Below are 19,748 nucleotides of genomic sequence, written 5' to 3' on the forward strand. Positions count from 1 at the left end.
CCAAATAGTTTTCCATGAAAAGTTCCTAATTTTGAGAAAACCCGCGTTAGATGTCTTTCGCCATACAAATTCCTGGTGATTAACTCATGCTGGCTGTTTGCGCATATACAATAGCGCGTGGATGTGGCAGCGGCGGGTAGAAAATCAGCCACTGTCAATAATTCATTACGATTGTTCTGGTAAACCACGGAGTAGCACCTACGAAATGTACGGCCATCAAGCTTAATTGCAAGCAGGGTGTTTGTTCCATTGTTAATAACATTCTCCTATATAAATAACATCCGCCAAGTAAACGATTTCGGCTTGATCTGTGTCAATTTTTAATGCTATCATGCGTGCACACTGCTGAAATAAATCACAAAAATGAGAATCAAATCAATTTGCATACTATTTTTTTTGTTTTTGATCATTATTGATATGGGTACATGTTATGAGTTCTAGGAGCAGTAACCCTATATGAAGCTGAACTTTTTGCTTCCATACTTTTGGCTCGCAGTGTACATTTGTATAACCAAATTCACACGAAATACTTTCATCCGGGCCAATGGAATAAGGCAAAGACAAAGGTGCTGTTTGAACGAGATGGCGCCACAACATTTAAAGTAAATTAAATTTCCTCGTATGGACAAATCATCCGTTCTCATTAACTACGCATCGCATCAATATGAAACCTAGGTCAAAAAGCAACAAATATTTTTTAGATTTTTTGTTCCCACGACTTGTTTTACAGTTCTAAACAATAAAAGAGATTTCATTGTACCTCCATACTAAATTCTAGCTGTATACTTTCAATTTTTTCAAGACTGTTCTCCACCTCGTGTGTGTGGAAGGAACATTGAAAGCTTACGATATCGAACAGCAGATGTCACTAGTGTATATGCAATATTACATTGATACAAACACGCAGCAACACCACCTGTCGCCTGATAATGGAAATATTACAATTATACCATCAGGTGTAGTGGCTGTTGTTAAAATATTTAGGAAGGGCCTCAAGCGGAATTTTTGCTAGAATGCAACTGACGATCTCCTATTGTCCGACCGGAAAATCCTTCCCAGTAAGTGACCCAAAGAGCAATCGTTTCATAGAAACTACTGCACGGTACAAAAGCTAGGAAGCTGTGAATGTGATGCAGCACTGCGGAAAGGGACTCACAATGCGACGCCAAACTGACCCCTTCCCACCTTTCAATTACGTTCTGTGTCGGGCAAACCAAGATACAGCCCTCCCACACGGTTGGGAAAAGGTATACGATCCGATACTGGATTTATGTACACAATTTATTCGATTCCTTATTCATGTGGTGTGCATCAGCTTCGGTGTCGTCGGAAGGAATGTTCGAATGTAAGTTATACTGTGTTCTTTTTATTTGCAACCTGAATCAGGAAAATAAAAAAAAGTAACACCAGGGGAAACTCGCCAGCCATTCCGTCCGGTATGTGACCAGAGTAACCAAGAGATTGTTGCACTTCCAGCAGAGGCAATGGGGCCCGATGGGAGCTCGGAGAAAAATCATAAAATGAAATTGCCATGGCATATTACCAGTTGAATATGCCGGTTCCTGTTGCTTCGTGACGATGAGATGTTGCTTCGTTTGCCTCTATTTCTTGCTTGGAGTATTCCTTTATATTGCAGCAAAACAATGCAGAAGCAATTCAATATGAAGCTGTTTACCATGAATAGTTGCTTAATTCAAACATGTGTGAAAATAAATTCAAATATCCGGAAAGAAGCTTGTCACTAATTTTATTTCGTGTTCGACAGCCTATAGAATTGTAAGCCTTGTATTAAGACTTCTCAATTTCGTAAACCTATGGAAAAATGCGGAAAACTTCGACTTCAATGGTACACTCGAACAATAAACAAATCAATTAGCAGCGAAACATTTCAATTTCACTAATTAACTTCCAATTTATGACACAGTTATCGAGGCACTGATTGGTTAATTCAGGGCAAACGAAGGAAATCCTGGCCACCACCTCTCAATTTCCCTCCCATTGAAAAACGACAACCAAAAGCAAAATCCAATCGACTGTGTGCGGTGGGTAATGCTTCTCTATCTGAACCAGTCAGTTCTGCCATCGCGTCGCCATCGTTATTGGAATAATGCAGAGAGCAGCTTCGGCACTTGGCAGCTATGAGGACGGAATAAAAACCTGAATGGCTTTGGGATGTAACAATTTTCATTCAATTCAAAGCGATTTCATGAAAGCTTCTGGCAGAGAAGGAAATGGCATAAGGAAGGTGTGCAACTGCTATTCCATTCCAAGGATTCCCTTTATGGTAAGCGTTGTATAGCTTCTTACCCTATTTGCATTCGTTCAATTCTGTTTTCTGGCGATTTCAGGAACTGAGAAGGAAATTGCCGTGGCGAAGGTTAGGGAGCTACTTACTGAAATCAAAGAATTGCAACTAAAGGGTGTTCACGTGAAAATCGTGAACAATTTCGCTGTTTAAGTGCTCAACTGTAATGTTATTATTAAAATTAAATAATAAAAAGAAAGTAGTGACTGGTTGCTTGGTCATCGTCGCAACCCTCATACCGCTGTGCGGAGCTTCTTTTAGCAAATCAAGAATTATAACGTGTCAGGTGTCTTCTTATTAGTCGAAGGCAACTTTCTGTTTGTAATTTGGTATTTTTTTCTTAATTTTTTTAGAAAATAAAAAATTCAAAGTAGCTCCCGGAGTCAAAATAGGCTCTGCACGACAACTGTTTTCTAAACAGGAAAAGTATCTTAGAGTAAACTGTGTATTGGACAATTTGATCGAAAAGGTCATTTTGCTGAACGCCATTTATCCGAATAGCTTAAATTTGTTTCCTTATAAACCCACTAACGCCTGAAGCACAGGCAAAGCTTGCTGAGCATTCACAATGATTACCCTATTTATAGAATACATAAACAATCTGGCTTAAGTGTGTGAAGTGAGAAATGTGAAATGCGAAGGGAGAAGTGTGAAATGAAAAATAAGAAGTGAAATGTGAGAATTGAGTAGTCAGTTCTAGTAGAAGTAGAAAGTGAGAAGAACGATGGGAGTAGTGAGAGTACGAAGTGAATATGAAGCAAACGGAAGAAGAAGGCAGCAGGTAAAAGATGCAGAAAGAAACAAATAGAAATAAACAAGATTCAGAATGAGAAAAAAAATAGAAATAAACAAGCTTTCAGAATTGCTTCATGAAAACTTTCAGGAACTCGAAAAATTCCACAAAAAGTCTATTGTGAACCCTTTCTGAATTTCAAAAGCCGTAAATTCAGGTTTCACAATAGAAAAATCTAGAAAGTTCCGCCAGAGTTCCTGGTAAAATTTCCTGGAAAATATCTTGAACAATTTTAGGGGCAATTTTCAAACGAATTGGCGAAGGAATTTTCGGAAGAATTGTTTGAGAAATTGAGGAGGAATGTGCTTGAAATTTTCCGAAAAAAAATCACAACTTATTCTTCATACAAAATAAATTCTAGGGAGGTATGTGATAGGTGCTTTTAAATAGAATTCCACGTCAATTTTTAATTATGTTATGTATTCCTTGAGGAACCTCTACAAAGTCCAGAAGACCTTCCAGAAGAATTCCAGAGGGAACATCTAAAGAAATTCCTAGAAGAACTTCCAAAGGAATTACTGGAGGAACTTCCGTGGGATCCTCTGGAGGAGCCTCCGTAGCAATAACTTGCAAAGCTTCTGAAAGGATTCCGAGTAAAATTTCCGAAGGAATTCTTGGAGAAACTTCCGGAAAAATTCCGGGAGAAACTTTCACAGGAATTCCTGGAGAAACTTCTGAAGGAATTCCATGATGAACTTCTGCATGTATTCCGGGAAGAACTTCAACAACATTTCCAGAGGTCCAGGAAAAACTTCCGGAACAATTCCGGGTGGAACTTTCGAAGGCATTCCGGCAGGAACTTCCAGATAAATTTCGAAAAAAATCAGTAGAATTACCGGAAAAAATCGGAAGAATTCCGGGAATAACTTCCAAAAAAATAGCGGAAGGAACTTCGTGGGGAATTCATGCGAGTATTTCCGGAGGATTTCCTGGAAAAACTTTCGGAAGGAATTCCTGGAGGAACTTCCGGAGGAATTCCTGGAGGAACTTCCGGAGGAATTCCTGGAGAAACTTCCGGAGGAATTCCTGGAGAAACTTCCGGAGGAATTCCTGGAGGAACTTCCGGAGGAATTCTTGGAGGAACTTCCGGAGGAATTCCTGGAGGAACTTCTGGAGGAATTCCTGGAGGAACTTCCGGAGGAATTCCTGGAGGAACTTCCGGAGGAATTCTTGGAGGAACTTCCGGAGGAATTCCTGGAGGAACTTCCGGAGGAATTCCTGGAGGAACTTCCGGAGGAATTCCTGGAGGAACTTCCGGAGGAATTTCCTGGAGGAACTTCCGGAGGAACTCCTGGAGGAACTTCCGGAGGAACTCCTGGAGGTACTTCCGGAGGAATTCCTGGAGGAACTTCCGGAGGAATTCCTGGAGGAACTTCCGGAGGAATTCCTGGAGGAACTTCCGGAGGAATTCCTGGAGGAACTTCCGGAGGAATTCCTGGAGGAACTTCCAGAGGAATTCCTGGAGGAACTTCCGGAGGAACTCCTGGAGGAACTTCCGGCGGAACTCCTGGAGGAACTTCCGGAGGAATTCCTGGAGGAACTTCCGGAGGAATTCCTGGAGGAACTTCCGGAGGAATTCCTGGAGGAACTTCCGGAGGAATTCCTGGAGGAACTTCCGGAGGAATTCCTGGAGGAACTTCCGGAGGAATTCCTGGAGGAACTTCCGGAGGAATTCCTGGAGGAACTTCCGGAGGAATTCCTGGAGGAACTTCCGGAGGAATTCCTGGAGGAACTTCCGGAGGAATTCCTGGAGGAACTTCCGGAGGAATTCCTGGAGGAACTTCCGGAGGAATTCCTGGAGGAACTTCCGGAGGAATTCCTGGAGGAACTTCCGGAGGAATTCCTGGAGGAACTTCCGGAGGAATTCCTGGAGGAACTTCCGGAGGAACTCGTGGAGGTACTTCCGGAGGAACCCCTGGAGGTACTTCCGGAGGAATTCCTGGAGGAACTTCCGGAGGAATTCCTGGAGGAACTTCCGGAGGAATTCCTGGAGGAACTTCCGGAGGAATTCCTGGAGGAACTTCCGGAGGAATTCCTGGAGGAACTTCCGGAGGAACTCGTGGAGGTACTTCCGGAGGAACTCCTGGAGGAACTTCCGGAGGAATTCCTGGAGGAACTTCCGGAGGAATTCCTGGAGGAACTTCCGGAGGAATTGCTGGAGGAACTTCCGGAGGAATTCCTGGAGGAACTTCCGGAGGAATTCCTGGAGGAACTTCCGGAGGAATTCCTGGAGGAACTTCCGGAGGAATTCCTGGAGGAACTTCCGGAGGAATTCCTGGAGGAACTTCCGGAGGAATTCCTGGAGGAACTTCCGGAGGAACTCGTGGAGGTACTTCCGGAGGAACTCCTGGAGGTACTTACGGAGGAATTCCTGGAGGAACTTCCGGAGGAATACCTGGAGGAACTTCCGGAGGAATACCTGGAGGAACTTCCGGAGGAATTCCTGGAGGAACTTCCGGAGGAATTCCTGGAGGAACTTCCGGAGGAATTCCTGGAGGAACTTCCGGAGGAATTCCTGGAGGAACTTCCGGAGGAATTCCTGGAGGAACTTCCGGAGGAATTCCTGGAGGAACTTCCGGAGGAATTCCTGGAGGAACTTCCGGAGGAATTCCTGGAGGAACTTCCGGAGGAATTCCTGGAGGAACTTCCGGAGGAATTCCTGGAGGAACTTCCGGAGGAATTCCTGGAGGAACTTCCGGAGGAATTCCTGGAGGAACTTCCGGAGGAATTCCTGGAGGAACTTCCGGAGGAATTCCTGGAGGAACTTCCGGAGGAATTCCTGGAGGAACTTTCGGAGGAATTCCTGGAGGAACTTCCGGAGGAATTCCTGGAGGAACTTCCGGAGGAATTCCTGGAGGAACTTCCGGAGGAATTCCTGGAGGAACTTCCGGAGGAATTCCTGGAGGAACTTCCGGAGGAATTCCTGGAGGAACTTCCGGAGGAATTCCTGGAGGAACTTCCGGAGGAATTCCTGGAGGAACTTCCGGAGGAATTCCTGGAGGAACTTCCGGAGGAATTCCTGGAGGAACTTCCGGAGGAATTCCTGGAGGAACTTCCGGAGGAATTCCTGGAGGAACTTCCGGAGGAATTCCTGGAGGAACTTCCGGAGGAATTCCTGGAGGAACTTCCAAGGAATTCCTGGAAGAACTTCCGGAGGAATTCCTGGAGGAACTTCCGGAGGAATTCCTGGAGGAACTTCCGGAGGAATTCCTGGAGGAACTTCCGGAGGAATTCCTGGAGGAACTTCCGGAGGAATTCCTGGAGGAACTTCCGGAGGAATTCCTGGAGGAACTTCCGGAGGAATTCCTGGAGGAACTTCCGGAGGAATTCCTGGAGGAACTTCCGGAGGAATTCCTGGAGGAACTTCCGGAGGAATTCCTGGAGGAACTTCCGGAGGAATTCCTGGAGGAACTTCCGGAGGAATTCCTGGAGGAACTTCCGGAGGAATTCCTGGAGGAACTTCCGGAGGAATTCCTGGAGGAACTTCCGGAGGAATTCCTGGAGGAACTTCCGGAGGAATTCCTGGAGGAACTTCCAAGGGAATTCCTGGAAGAACTTCCGGAGGAATTCCTGGAGGAACTTCCGGAGGAATTCCTGGAGGAACTTCCGGAGGAATTCCTGGAGGAACTTCCGGAGGAATTCCTGGAGGAACTTCCGGAGGAATTCCTGGAGGAACTTCCGGAGGAATTCCTGGAGGAACTTCCGGAGGAATTCCTGGAGGAACTTCCGGAGGAATTCCTGGAGGAACTTCCGGAGGAATTCCTGGAGGAACTTCCGGAGGAATTCCTGGAGGAACTTTTTTCTTAGATCTCACTCATGTATTATTTTTCTCATTTTGAATAACTTTCTAATTCCTTATTTCTTATTTTCCACTTTCCACTTCTTTCTTCCAACTTCTGACTTCCTACATTCTATCCACATTTATCATTTCTCGCTTCTCGATTCTCACTTATCATTTCTCACATCTCATTTCTCACTTTTCATACTTGTAAGTGTTTACCCCTCACTCCTCACTTTACGTTTCTCACGTCACGTTTTACATTACTCACTCATTCGGCACTCATTTACACTTCTTAGACATATACCATTCGTCACTTCTCATTATACAATTCGTTATTCTCACCCACTTCTTTTTTCTCACTTTCCACTACTCGCAATCTGAGTAAAAATTTTCGGGGAACTTTTCGGTCAGCGCACTGCGGTCTGACACCGTTTCCTCGAAAGTACGACATTTTCAGAAGTAATATTTGAAATTAGTTCCATAAGAAAATGTGCGTTGCCACAAGGTAGACCATCCATTAGAGCAAATTGAGTGTATCGAATAATCGAAAAGTTAAGCAAACTGTGAAAATAAGGCAAATATGTCAAATTGATAAATTTCAGCAGTTTAGACAAGTCAAGTCGAACAATTTAGATGATATCGGCCAATCTAGCCAACCGATTTTTACAAATTTTAGGGCAATTGTAATAAATCCGAGGATATTTTGAGGATGAAATTTCAAATTGTATGCAATATTTTATTATAAATTTATTTCTTTTATATAGAATTCTAGTATTCTTTGTATGAAAATAATTGGGATTGTAAATAAGTTGATCACTTGAGGATGATCAGGGGGTCGAAAGGTAAAACCGTTCAGATAGGTATCTCATATTTTAGTTTTCTTTTTCTTAGAACCATTAACCAACCAATTCTCACTCTTTTGCCAAAGCACATTCCTCCGATCCATCATCACCCCCTACGGCGGTACGTTCCACTGTAAATAGATTCCCACCATTATAATATTCGATTCATTCATCCTTGTACAACCTTTGCCAGCTTCAGGATTAGACGCAACTTTACTCGCCCAAAGTCGACCGCTCCCAGCAACAGGAAGCACTTGGAAAACACAATCGTTATCCCGCTCTTTGAAGTAACTTCTTCCTTGGGGAAGTTGAACGGCAACTTTGTCTTGCCCGTACTCGCCAGGACGGAGCTTGATTGAGGTAATTAATCAACCCACTTCATACATTACCGGCACTCCTACCAGGAGCGGTGGAAAGTATGCTACAATTTTCCAGATGGAACAGATGAATCGTTTCTCAGGAGCACAGTGCAATCCTTTGTTACACGAAGAGTGGTAGCTTCTGGTTTGTCTTTCAATAAATTTATCTGATTCCTGAAGGGTAACAATCTTACCCCAACTTCATATTTGGCATCAGCTCTAATAAGGATGCAAGTTAATTGAGAATCAGAAGGTTTATCTCTCACCTTGTGGTGAGTAACCCGACTGTAGCCGGAGATTTTAAACTCAGATAAGAGTTCTCATTCAAGCAACCTTTACGTAGATATAATCAATTTAAACTAAGCTTCCATGAATTTAATTAAGTCATCCCAAAACAATTCCCCATTGTCTCTTGAGTTATTTTTATTACAGACTTGTGGGCACTACTCACCTCTAGTCTAACCTACTAACACATTGAAAGCAGTGTTCCTTTTGTTTCGTTCCCATTGGTAGATTTTTTTTCCTTCGCGTGAAATGCGCATAAATCACGGCCCAGTTTAGGCCCCTTGCAGGATGTTTTCCTTCTGTACCGAACCGGCGCCGTTGCTCTGCAGCAGATCCAGTGACGGTTGCAAAATCAGCGGCGAGGTTATCACCTGTATGGGTCTTGGAAATGTAAAGAAAAAAAAATGTATGAAATACTTTTCCCACCGGTTGCTGGTGCATAAAAATAACTCACTCTCCGATGGGGGCGGTCGTTCGGGATCCATGCATGGCTTGAGCGGTTCGGGCACGGGCAATCAGGGTCATTACGGTTCGCTTGGTGGGGTTCATGCTGGATCGGGGACCACCCAACAGGGGTCGCTTGCGTGCTGCTGAGAGAGAGAAATTAGAATAGATGTTAGACGGGTTGAGTTCTTGTGTGGAGCTTTTCGTGGATTTTTATGAATTGACGGTAACTAAATAGGAGCTAAGCTAAGGAAGGCCCCGGGATATCAACTGACTGCAATAGTTGAAATAGTATGTACATAAGAGTTTATTGTTGATAATTTATTCCATAAATACATTGGTGAGAACCGACGCTACGAGAGTTTTTCCCATTTTATGATACGAATATTCATTTCACAGCCCCTTCGCAAAGGGACAGTTAGCATTAGCATTTAGCAGTCCACACAAATTCGTAGATGGTACAAGCCTGGACTACTGTATGAGAGTAGCATCACTTTCATCCGTTACCACAGATATTGATTAAGGACTAATCACTATCTCTTAGATGGAAGCAATGCACTCTCCAATAGTCGAGATTTGTCCTGGCCACGTTCTTGCGAATGCTGAGGCAGAGATAGGATGATTTGTTGGACACCTACTTAAGAAAAATGCAGAGGTTATAAGAGAAGGAACCCACGACCTTCTGCTTATAAGTCAGAAGTGGTAGCTACTAGACCAACAAGGTCGACCCCTCTTCACAAAGGGACAGTTCTCCAGAAATTGCTAGATATTCATTTCAAGGAATTCCATGGCTGGTTATCCTCCTCCAAGAATTTAATTCTTTTTCCATTTTTTGCAGCTCCAGTGAAAACACGCCAGTGTATTTCCAGTGCGCGCGCTCCTGAGATTCTGGCGTGCATTTTTTCGACAGTTTGACAAGACATTTAGAAAATTCAAATGTCCTTCTATTAGTTGCACTTACTTAGTTAAGATTGTACAATCGTTTAGATGGAGTAAAGTTAAAGAGCAGAATTTTTTGCACTGAGTGTAGGACAACACTGCCTGCGAGAACTCTGGAGAGGCGCCCACCTAAAATTACAGTGGTAGATATGATGGCGAGATAAGAAAATACTGATAAGAGCGTGTTCACATTCGGAGGCTTTCGAGTCTCTTTAAAGGAGGCTTCCGAGCCTCTTGTACGGAGGCTTCCCAGCCTCTTGTAAGGAGGCTTCCCAGCCTCTTGTAAGGAGGCTTCCCAGCCTCTTGTAAGGAGGCTTCCCAGCCTCTTGTAAGGAGGCTTCCCAGCCTCTTGTAAGGAGGCTTCCCAGCCTCTTGTAAGGAGGCTTCCCAGCCTCTTGAAAGGAGGCTTCCCAGCCTCTTGAAAGGAGGCTTCCGAGCCTCTTGAAAGGAGGCTTCCGAGCCTCTTGAAAGGAGGCTGCCGAGCCTCTTGAAAGGAGGCTTCCGAGCCTCTTGAAACGAGGCTTCCGAGCCGCTTGAAAGGAGGCTTCCAGGCCTCTTGAAAGGAGGTTTCCAGGTCTCTTGAAAGAAGGCTTCTGAGCTTCTTGAAAGGAGGCTTCTGAGCCTCTTGAAAGGAGGCTTGAGCCTCTTGAAAGGAGGCTTCTGAGCCTCTTGAAAGGAGGCTTCTGAGCCTCTTGAAAGGAGGCTTCCTGAGCCTCTTGAAAGGAGGCTTCTGAGCCTCTTGAAAGGAGGCTTCCTGAGCCTCTGAAAGGAGGCTCTGAGCCTCTTGAAAGGAGGCCTGAGCCTCTTGAAAGGAGGCTTCTGAGGCCTCTTGAAAGGAGGCTCTGAGCCTCTTGAAAGGAGGCTCTGAGCCTCTTGAAAGGAGGCTTCCGAGCCTCTTGAAAGGAGGCTTCCTGAGCCTCTTGAAAGGAGGCTTCTGAGCCTCTTGAAAGGAGGCTTCTGAGCCTCTTGAAAGGAGGCTTCCTGAGCCTCTTGAAAGGAGGCTTCTGAGCCTCTTGAAAGGAGGCTTCCTGAGCCTCTTGAAAGGAGGTTTCCTGAGCCTCTTGAAAGGAGGTTTGAGCCTCTTGAAAGGAGGCTCTGAGCCTCTTGAAAGGAGGCTTCTGAGCCTCTTGAAAGGAGGCTGGAGCCTCTTGAAAGGAGGCTTCAGAGCCTCTTGAAAGCAGGCATTTGAGCCTCTTGAAAGAAAGCTTCTGAGCCTCTTGAAAGGATCTTGAAAGGAGGCTTCCGAGCCTCTTGAAAGGAGGCTTCCGAGCCTCTTGAAAGGAGGCTTCCGAGCCTCTTGAAAGGAGGCTTCCGAGCCTCTTGAAAGGAGGCTTCCGAGCCTCTTGAAAGGAGGCTTCCGAGCTGCTGTACTCTATGCTGGTTATTGAGTTTTTGAGGGCAGAATTCAATTAGCTCTATGTCTAGCTGTTTTGAAATTACGAAAATACAAAATTATCAAAACTTTATAAATAAGCTTAAACTCTATAATACGTCCGCTATGACGCATTTTTGTCCGAGGTATCCCTGAGGCCAGCGAAGGTACCCCAGAGGTATAGGTACCCCTGGTTGAGAACCGCCAGTCTATAAGAATTATGATGTTAGCGTTACGATAAATAAATGTAGATTTCCGAAGTATTTCGTTTAAGTTAAATAAAGTGTTGTTATTTGTATAACCGTGACTGTGGAGTAAATCGATCTGGAAAAGAAGAATTAAGCCCTTAAGTACTCAAGTAACAAATAAGCCGTTTAGTTTTTTAATAGTCGTATATTGGCGGTTTGGCGTAACATTGTGCTAATAGTTACTTGGGTAGTTTAATGGATAAATTTATGTATCTGGAACAACCCCTGTTTCCGAACGAGTGCTAAGGAACCACCCCACTATCATAGGAGGTATTTCACTGGTTCCAAAACAAACGGTTTTCGTCATTTGACTGGAAAGTTGAAATTTGTTAATTGATTAAGTGAAGTGAGAAGTTTTAAGAAGAGACGTTCAAGATAAGTCAGGAGTAATAAGCAGTGAGTACTGAGGGTCTATCTCATTTGGAGAATTAAACTTAAAAGTGACAGTTCAAAAATAAAAAATCAGCCGGTCATAAAAATGACTGGTGTTATCCATCAACTCCAATAAGATATCGATGAAAAATGATTCGATAGCTGCCAAAAGTAAGCTTGCTCTGCGAGCAGGGTTATTCGGCAATTATTGAAATGTAACTTTTAAGTTTAATTTCAGTTTAATTCTCCAAGTGAGACAGACCCTTAGGGAACGTCCACAAATTACGTAACGCTTAGAGGGGGGAGGGGGGGTTGAACGAAATGTGACGATCCATACAAAATTTTCAGAAGCTTCATACAAAAAGTGTGACATAGGGGGGAGGGGGGGTTGAAAAAGTCCAATTTTAGCGTTACGTAATTAATGGATCTTCCCTTACAAGTGGATGTTTGTATTGAATAGTGAGATGTGTGCAGTAACAAGTGAGAAACAAGTGAGAGAAAGATAGTAACAGGAAGAAAGATGAAAAAATTATGACAGAAGAAATAATAAGAAAGAAGGGAGAAGAACAACAAAGAAGGAAGAACGAGAAAGGCAGAAGGAATAAATAATAAGGGAGACAGTAGAAGGCAGAAGGGAGAAAGAAGTAAGCTGGAAGGATTAAGGATTAATTTTTCAGTTTTCAATTTTCACATCTTACGTTTCATTCCTTACTTTTCACGTCTCACTTCTTCTTCTTTCTCCTCACTTCTCTCCTCTCATTGCTCACTTCTCACCATTCACTTTTCACATTTAACGTCTCACTTCTTACTTATCACTTCTCTCTCTTCTCTTTTTACTTCGTATTTCTCGCTTTTGACTTCTCTTTTCTCAACCCCACTTCTCTCTTTAACTTCTCTTTTCTCATTTCTTACAGTTCACTTTTTTCTTAATACTTCTGGCTTCTCATTGTTCATTTCTTACTTAAAATTTCTCGTAATTCACTTCTCAGTTCCCTCTCTTACTTCTAACTTCTCATTTCTCATTTATCACGTTTCACTTTTTACTTATCACTTATCATTTTTCGTGACTCACTTCTTACTTCTAACTTCGCATATCACTCTTCTCATTTCTCACTTCTCCCTTTTCACTCCTCACTTCTCATTTCTCACTCTTCACTTCTCACGTCTCACTTCCTATCTCTTACTTCCTATTTCTCGTTTTTCACTTCTCAATCCTAACTTCTCACTTCTCATTTCTCACGCCTCACTTCTCATTTCTCACTTTTCACTTTTTACTTTTCATTATTTATTTTTTACTTCTCACGACTGTTTCTAAGGAGATGTGAAAAGTGTCTCATTCCCCACTTTTAGCAACACTATTCATGTAATTTTTACTATACACTGCTCATTGCTCACTTTCCATTACTTTATCAGCTATTTGGTCAAATGACCCGTTCGGTCAAAGGGTCTGACGTCAAAAAAATATTATTACTTGTCCAAAAAACAACTTTAAACCCAACCAAAGAAGAAATTATTCTATTATTTTGGAGTTATTCAAATTAATTCAATTCATTAGGACTGAGTTCCAAGAGCAAAAGTCCACGTGGACATACCACAACCGCAGCTCCAAGGACAAGTGTGAACTTCACTGTACTCCATCCATCCCCTAAAGTTTTCCACATGTAATAAAGACGGTATCAAAGCACGAGAGGTATGTGAAACAAGTAACACCTATTTCCGTTTAAGTAGTTTTTAACACGATTTTTGAGACTGCGATTTACCCTGGTTCTTAGAGGATTTTGGATTATACGGTAAATAGCCCGCACACGGAAGCTTAGTTGTGAAGCTTGATTCTGAAGTGGAAATAAATCTTAATATTTTGTTGGTTGAAGCAAGAATTCAAATAGCAACCGAAATGGTGACCTAAAATCTTAGGATGCACTTTCTTTTTCCGTTCCCGGCATTTTTCATTTCAGCGGTATTCTAATCAAATAACTTTGACTCTTTCGACCAAACGACCCTTTCCACCAAATGATCCTTTCGACATAATGACCCATCCATCCAATCGACCCTTTCGACCAAATGACCCTTCCGGCCAAATGACCCTTTTGGCCAAATGACCCTTTCGTCCAAACGACCCTTTCAGCCAAACGAACCTTTCGGCCAAATGACCCCTTCGGCCAAATGATCCTTTCAGCCAAATGGCTTTCGGCCAGATGGGTTTCGGCCTAATGGTTTGTTCGGCCTAGGGGCATTCGGCCAAATGGGTTTTAGTCGAATGGGTTTCGGCCAAACGACCCTTCCCCCATTTTATGACTTAATTCCAAACAACATGAAAGGAAAATTTAGAAATCTTATTCTGACGTAGTGGAATCTCATTCTTATGATAATATTTTTTAACTAAACACGCTGTGATAGCGAGATGGATCTACTAGGTCCGAGCTCAATGACAGACAAAGAAAAAAAACACGCTGTGATATTGTGATTCTCGAGATATTATAGCATTTTGCTCATTCACCTCTGCCTCGCTTAGTTGTGCGCCGCTAAGGTATTGTGTCATATTATGGACCTTTTCTCAATTTAAGTGTAGAATATTACATCACAAATTAAACATAATTGCACTACTAATATCCACTTAAACCATATCCCGAACGCAACACAGGCGAAAGAAAAGCAAAAAACTACTAAACCTCGAACAATTTCACTTAAAAATATCTTTTCGTAAAGGGACGACAATATGCTACATACCTTACAAGCGAATGTGGAAAAGCTCACATCTATTTGACATTGGTTTATTTACTTTTTGCATGGCGCACAACTCGGCGCATGGGACCCGGCGCGTAACTGGTGAGCCAGTATGCTAATTTTAGAAAAGAATCGCAATAGATGATTTTACGGAAATGTGTTGTAAAGTTGTAATACTTTTTTTTTGTGTTTTAAACCACAAGTTTTATTTTCAGTTTATTTTGTCAAATTCATGTTAGTTTTTATAATGTTGTTTCGAATTCAAAAATCTACAGTTAGTTCAAACTCTAAAGCGTTTACATCAATTCTTCCATTACAAAGATTAACGTAGCAGATGTAATTAATTAGAAGTTTTAGAATGTGTACACGAGCTGCTCTTCGTATGCCTGACAAAGCGGGCTTCGCGAGGTCTTCAAACGAAAGTCGTCTCCATCCATCCGTTACTTCCGCCAGCTTCTGCTGCAGGACCGTCCATGCCGGGCCGACACGAGCGAAGGAAACTTGTGTTGAAGTGTTTCGGGGTTGCCACAGTGCTGGCAGTTCTCGTCAGCTGCTAATTGCATCACGTGTAGCAGTTTACGGTGCTCGGTTTTCCCGATCACGAAATGATAGAGTTGTGTACGTTGTGCTGATGATAGCTCTTTCATGCGTATATTGCGCCACGCGCGTGGCCAGTCAACTGCCGGACTGTTGCGTTCCACCTTTGGTAGCTCAGTTTGCAGTACGAAATGCTGGTGGATTTGATCGGCGGAGGGGTTTTGTAAGATTTGGCGAGGAATGTGGGATAAGTTTGAAAGGATTGATTTGATGTCGGGATTGTCTATTGGAGTTGCTGGACGAGGATTTGCGTGGAGAATAAAGGATTTATAGTGAGGAATGGAATCGATCTCTGTTATGTGTCTATTTATTGCAAGACCCTTTGCTTTCAGTGCTGGGACTTGTAAGCCTAAGCCACCGTGGTCCTTCTTCCGAACAAGTTGGCTAATGGGAACGCAGGCGACTATTCCTCTCCATAGGAAAGATCCGATCGTCGATGTGATTTTTGCTGTATGCACGCCAAGCGGTAGGCACCAAGAAAGGTACCACAATTTCGACGTGCCGAACGTATTCAGCGTGATTACCTTCTGGTGCAGTGTAAGCTTGCGCAAATATTGTAGCCACATTTGTTGCGCAAACTTTCCCACCATCGCGTTCCAATTTATCGATGTCATCAAGCGTATTGAGTTTGCGAAGGAAATACCCAAAATGTTGACTACATGAGTAGTTTGTAGCCACTGGGTTTCAAACATATTCCCTTCGCAAAACCCAACATTTACCGCAACTGTTTTGCGGAAATTCAGTCTCGCGCCGGCGGGAAGACCAAAACGACGAAAAACTTCCCTCATCGCCTCGATCTGCCACGGTGACGTTACGATGACGCTGATGTCGTCGGCGTAGGCAACGAGCAGATCATCCCCAAACACTTGCTCAAGCCTACACACCAGTGGATGGAGTTAGAGCACGAACAGATGCATGGACAACGGGTCGCCTTGCCGCACCGACCGTGTGATCTCAAACGATCGAGAGAGGTGCCCATTGATAAGCAGCCGGGATGTGGACCGACTGGCTATGTTCGAGAGAAGAGAGATGAGTTCCTCATTGAACCCGAGCGACCGCATGGTTTCGAAAAGGAACGAGTGCCGCACCCGATCGAAGGCGTTCTCCAGATCGAAGCTGATGAGCTTACCAGCGCGACGGTGATGACGGAGACTGGCGATCCGATCTTTCAAAGCGAGAGTGGCCTGGAAGATGTTTCGCTCTGCGTTTGAGCATTTCTGTCCGTTGCTAAGGACGCGGTGGGCCAGCATAACGCGTTCCATCCATCCTGTTTTTCAGGATGCGGGACAGCAATTTATAATCGCTGTTGAGCAGTGATATGGGCTGGTACGCTCGCGCTGTGTTGTCGCCTCCCTTCTTCTTCACTAACACGATGACGCCCTCCACGAATGCATGGGGGAGATTGCCGTTGAGTGCTTCATGTTCAACTCACGGTGGATGACATCGAACATCCGGAGATAAAATTCTCGTGGGATCCCGTCGGCACCGGGGGATCGTTTGGGTGCGCTCGCCCTGATAGCAGCCATAATTTCTTCTGTTTGTATCTCCTCCATGCACGCTTCGTTCAGTGGGTCGTCCGGTGGGATAACACGTTCGCAAGCAAAATCGTCCCCGTTGTTGGCATTGCTGTCGTTTTCTGCTGTTTCTTCTGAGTAGGTACAGGCTCGAGAAAAAATCAAACAGATTTGCCTCGATCGCTTGAGGCTCGACGATGATTTCGTCTTCTCCCGTCTGTAGCTGCGAGATCGTTGTTTTCTTCCGTCGTCTTTCCCCCAGCTGTAAGATCGACATTGGCTCGCCTGCCACTTGCGTCTCGTTGATGCGCATAAACATGTGGGAGAAATTACGCTGCAGTGCCAACATTTCCCCTTTCAGCCGGTTAATGGTGCTGATCATTTGTGGCTGCTGATAATAGCCGTCGTACGCTAGCCGTATTTGCGCATAGAGGTGCTGATGCTTATCGTGGCACTCCTCGTAGACGACACGAGATTTCCACTTGAAAAAAGATTTGATTTTTGGCTTAGCGTACGACAGCCACCATGGCATACACGACGCGTAGTTTCTGCGCTGACGAGCCCAATATTGCCACTTATACTGAAACTCGGCAACGTTTTCTTCGGTAAGAAGATGCGGTCGAAGGGCCCAGAAACCGCGCCCGGGCTCGTGTCCCAGTGGGGGAAGACAAAGTCTGAGCGTTAGCGCCTTGTGGTCCGTGAAACAGCAGACGTGCGTGTAGGCCCACTGCAGTTTGTCGCGAAGACCACGGCTGACATAGATCCGATCGAGTCGAGATCGCGCGTTTCGACAGACATAGGTAAAACCTGCATCACGTGGACACAACTTCTCCCATACATCATGTAGCTGCAGCTGCTGTACAGCTGTTTTGAGGGACGGACTGGTGTTCGGGCTGGACGAATCGCACGCACGCAGCACGCAATTGAAATCGCCAGCTACGATGACGTTCTCGGTGTGGTGGCGGAGATAATAGGCAAGCGTGCCATTGAAGAACTCCTCTCTAGCAGCGCGCTGAGCAGTGCCGGAGGGAGCGTATACGTTGCAGATCGTTGTGTCGTGCACTCGCAGCGCGATTAGTCGGCTGTCCAGGCTCTTCTCCACGTGAGTGACATGGATGTGCTCCTTTACCGCTACAGCTGTGCCTCTCCTCGTGTGGTCCACATTCGCGAAAACGACAAAGCCAGGCAAGGAAAGCTGTTCGTTCTCGACTTCCTGCAGACACACGATATCGAGGTTTTGGCTGCTTATGAAGGTTCGGAGTGCGTTCAGTTTTGTGGGGTTCGTGATCGTGCCGATGTTGATGGATGCGAGATTGTATGACGTGAGAGCCATTTATGGAAGGAAGTCCACATCCTGCTCGTCGTCACCGTCGTGGCATCGCTGTTTCTTGCCGGGCGGGCGCCCTCGGCTTCGGCTACTTCTCGTCGATGTGGACGATTCGTCCGTATCGTTGCCGGCGGTTCGATCTTTCGATCGCATTGCGTTTGCTGGCTTTTTAAATATGTCAACCAAGAGCACTTCAGCGGTCTGTGGTTGTGTGCGCAATGACGACGACGAGTTGCGCGCGGTTTGTGTTTGCAACGAACTGGGAGACACCGTTCGTGCAGTTGGAGCAGCAGATTGGCTAGCAGTTGGGTTTTTTGAGCCGGACTGTTCGGTCTGACTCGACGGCTGTGGCAGCTCGGGGAAAGCCTCCAGCGATGCTGGTGGTGGAGCGACAGAACGCTGACCTACCGGTTTGGCGCTCGGGGGTTTTGCAACGTTCGCCTTTTTCGGTGGTTGTCGTGGCCCAGTTTGCTTCGCCACGTTCGCATAGCTCTTCTGTACTAGCAGCTTTTTGTTCTGGACACACGATATGCCAGTATGCGCTTGCTCTTTGCAGTATTTACAAGAGACGATCTGACCCTTGTAAACAATGTAGGCCTGCTGTCCATCGATCGTTACCCACGAATCGATGTTTCGATGGACTAGCATTCGGGCTGACCAAATGCCGAGCGGTATCCCACCGAACTCGAACCCTTCTCCCCATGTTAACTCTCGCAGCGAAAACACTTCACCGAACGCACTCAGAAATTCAACGATTTTTTCTTCGGGGACGTTTTCTGGCAGGTCGTGCACTTTTACCTCTACACATCCATCTTCCATGGTGAAGCGAAGCTTGTACTTTTTCCCCGCGTGCTACACTTCATGCTTCTCATCATGTTCTTGCACTATTCGTTGTGCGAGCGCCAGGTTGTCAACCTTGACGAACGCACATTGTTCACCTCTGTGGCACTGTAGTCTCAACACTTCTTCTTTCTTTAGGCCGAGTACCGTACGGCAAAAGCCGTGAACCTTCTCGAATGACGGCTTCACTGGGAAACTCGAATAGTCAATACGAAAAGTATTTTCTCGCCTCATCGCGGATCACTGAAACGCGCGACGCGGCACGGACGGAATCGAACTTTAACCACTGTAATCGATCACTTGACTTTCCAAGAGCGCAATCGGAAACACGTCTGCACGTATCAGAAGCTGAGCGGTAACTAACTCATAATCATGTTTGTTTTTACAAAAATACAGGTTAATCGTTGATATTTCTAATGAACATTTGAGAACCTTATAAGCTTATCGTTTTGTTTTAAAAACAATTAGAATTAACAACATTACGTCAACGTATTAGGTTTATATTCGAGCATTCATTATCAAATTGAAAATGCAACAAGCATATTTTGCAGCAGAGTATGGCTAGCAAAGGATATGTTGAAGAGGCTTTTGTTTGATTGGAAATTCATTTAAAAAATGTTTTTTTTTCTATTTTTATTGGTATAATAGTAAATACATAGAATTTAAGTGTGTAAGTTAAGATAATTCTGCGCTGTGTTGTGTGTTGCGAAAAATAATTGGATCAAGTAGTAAGATGGTTTCCAGTCAAGGATTAATTTGGATAGGGACAGGGTTTGCAGAAATAGCTCTCAATAGATAACGAACAACGATAAAGGAGAGGCAAAAACTGTTCCGAATCATAACAAGCCATGATAACAAATTTATCAAACTTGTATACAAGTGCGAAAAAACAAAATCGGATAGGCAGCCCCCACAGAAAAATGGTGATTCTCGCTTTGTTTTCGCTCCTTTCGTGTTGGTTACTGCACAGCTGTGTAAAACGTGAAACAACGCATTGAAATGCATC

General features: G+C 44.4%; 1 protein-coding gene across 2 annotated transcripts in view; it reads right to left on the reverse strand.

Moving 5' to 3' along the window:
* Positions 1-19,748, reverse strand: part of LOC134224398 (uncharacterized) — a 201,286-nt gene that overhangs the window by 16,699 nt on the left and 164,839 nt on the right. The window contains exons 9-10 of one of the 2 annotated variants that reach the window (XM_062703717.1): positions 8,820-8,952; positions 8,532-8,746 (exon numbers count right to left, since the gene is read on the reverse strand). In XM_062703717.1, coding sequence (XP_062559701.1) covers positions 8,638-8,746; positions 8,820-8,952 — 242 coding nt within the window. In that variant the 3' untranslated portion in view covers positions 8,532-8,637. Of the gene's footprint in view, positions 1-8,531; positions 8,747-8,819; positions 8,956-19,748 lie in introns of both variants that reach the window. The other variant, XM_062703715.1, reaches the window with a different exon arrangement.

This window comes from Armigeres subalbatus, chromosome 3, assembly GCF_024139115.2.
Source record: "Armigeres subalbatus isolate Guangzhou_Male chromosome 3, GZ_Asu_2, whole genome shotgun sequence".
Lineage (NCBI taxonomy): Eukaryota > Metazoa > Arthropoda > Insecta > Diptera > Culicidae > Armigeres > Armigeres subalbatus.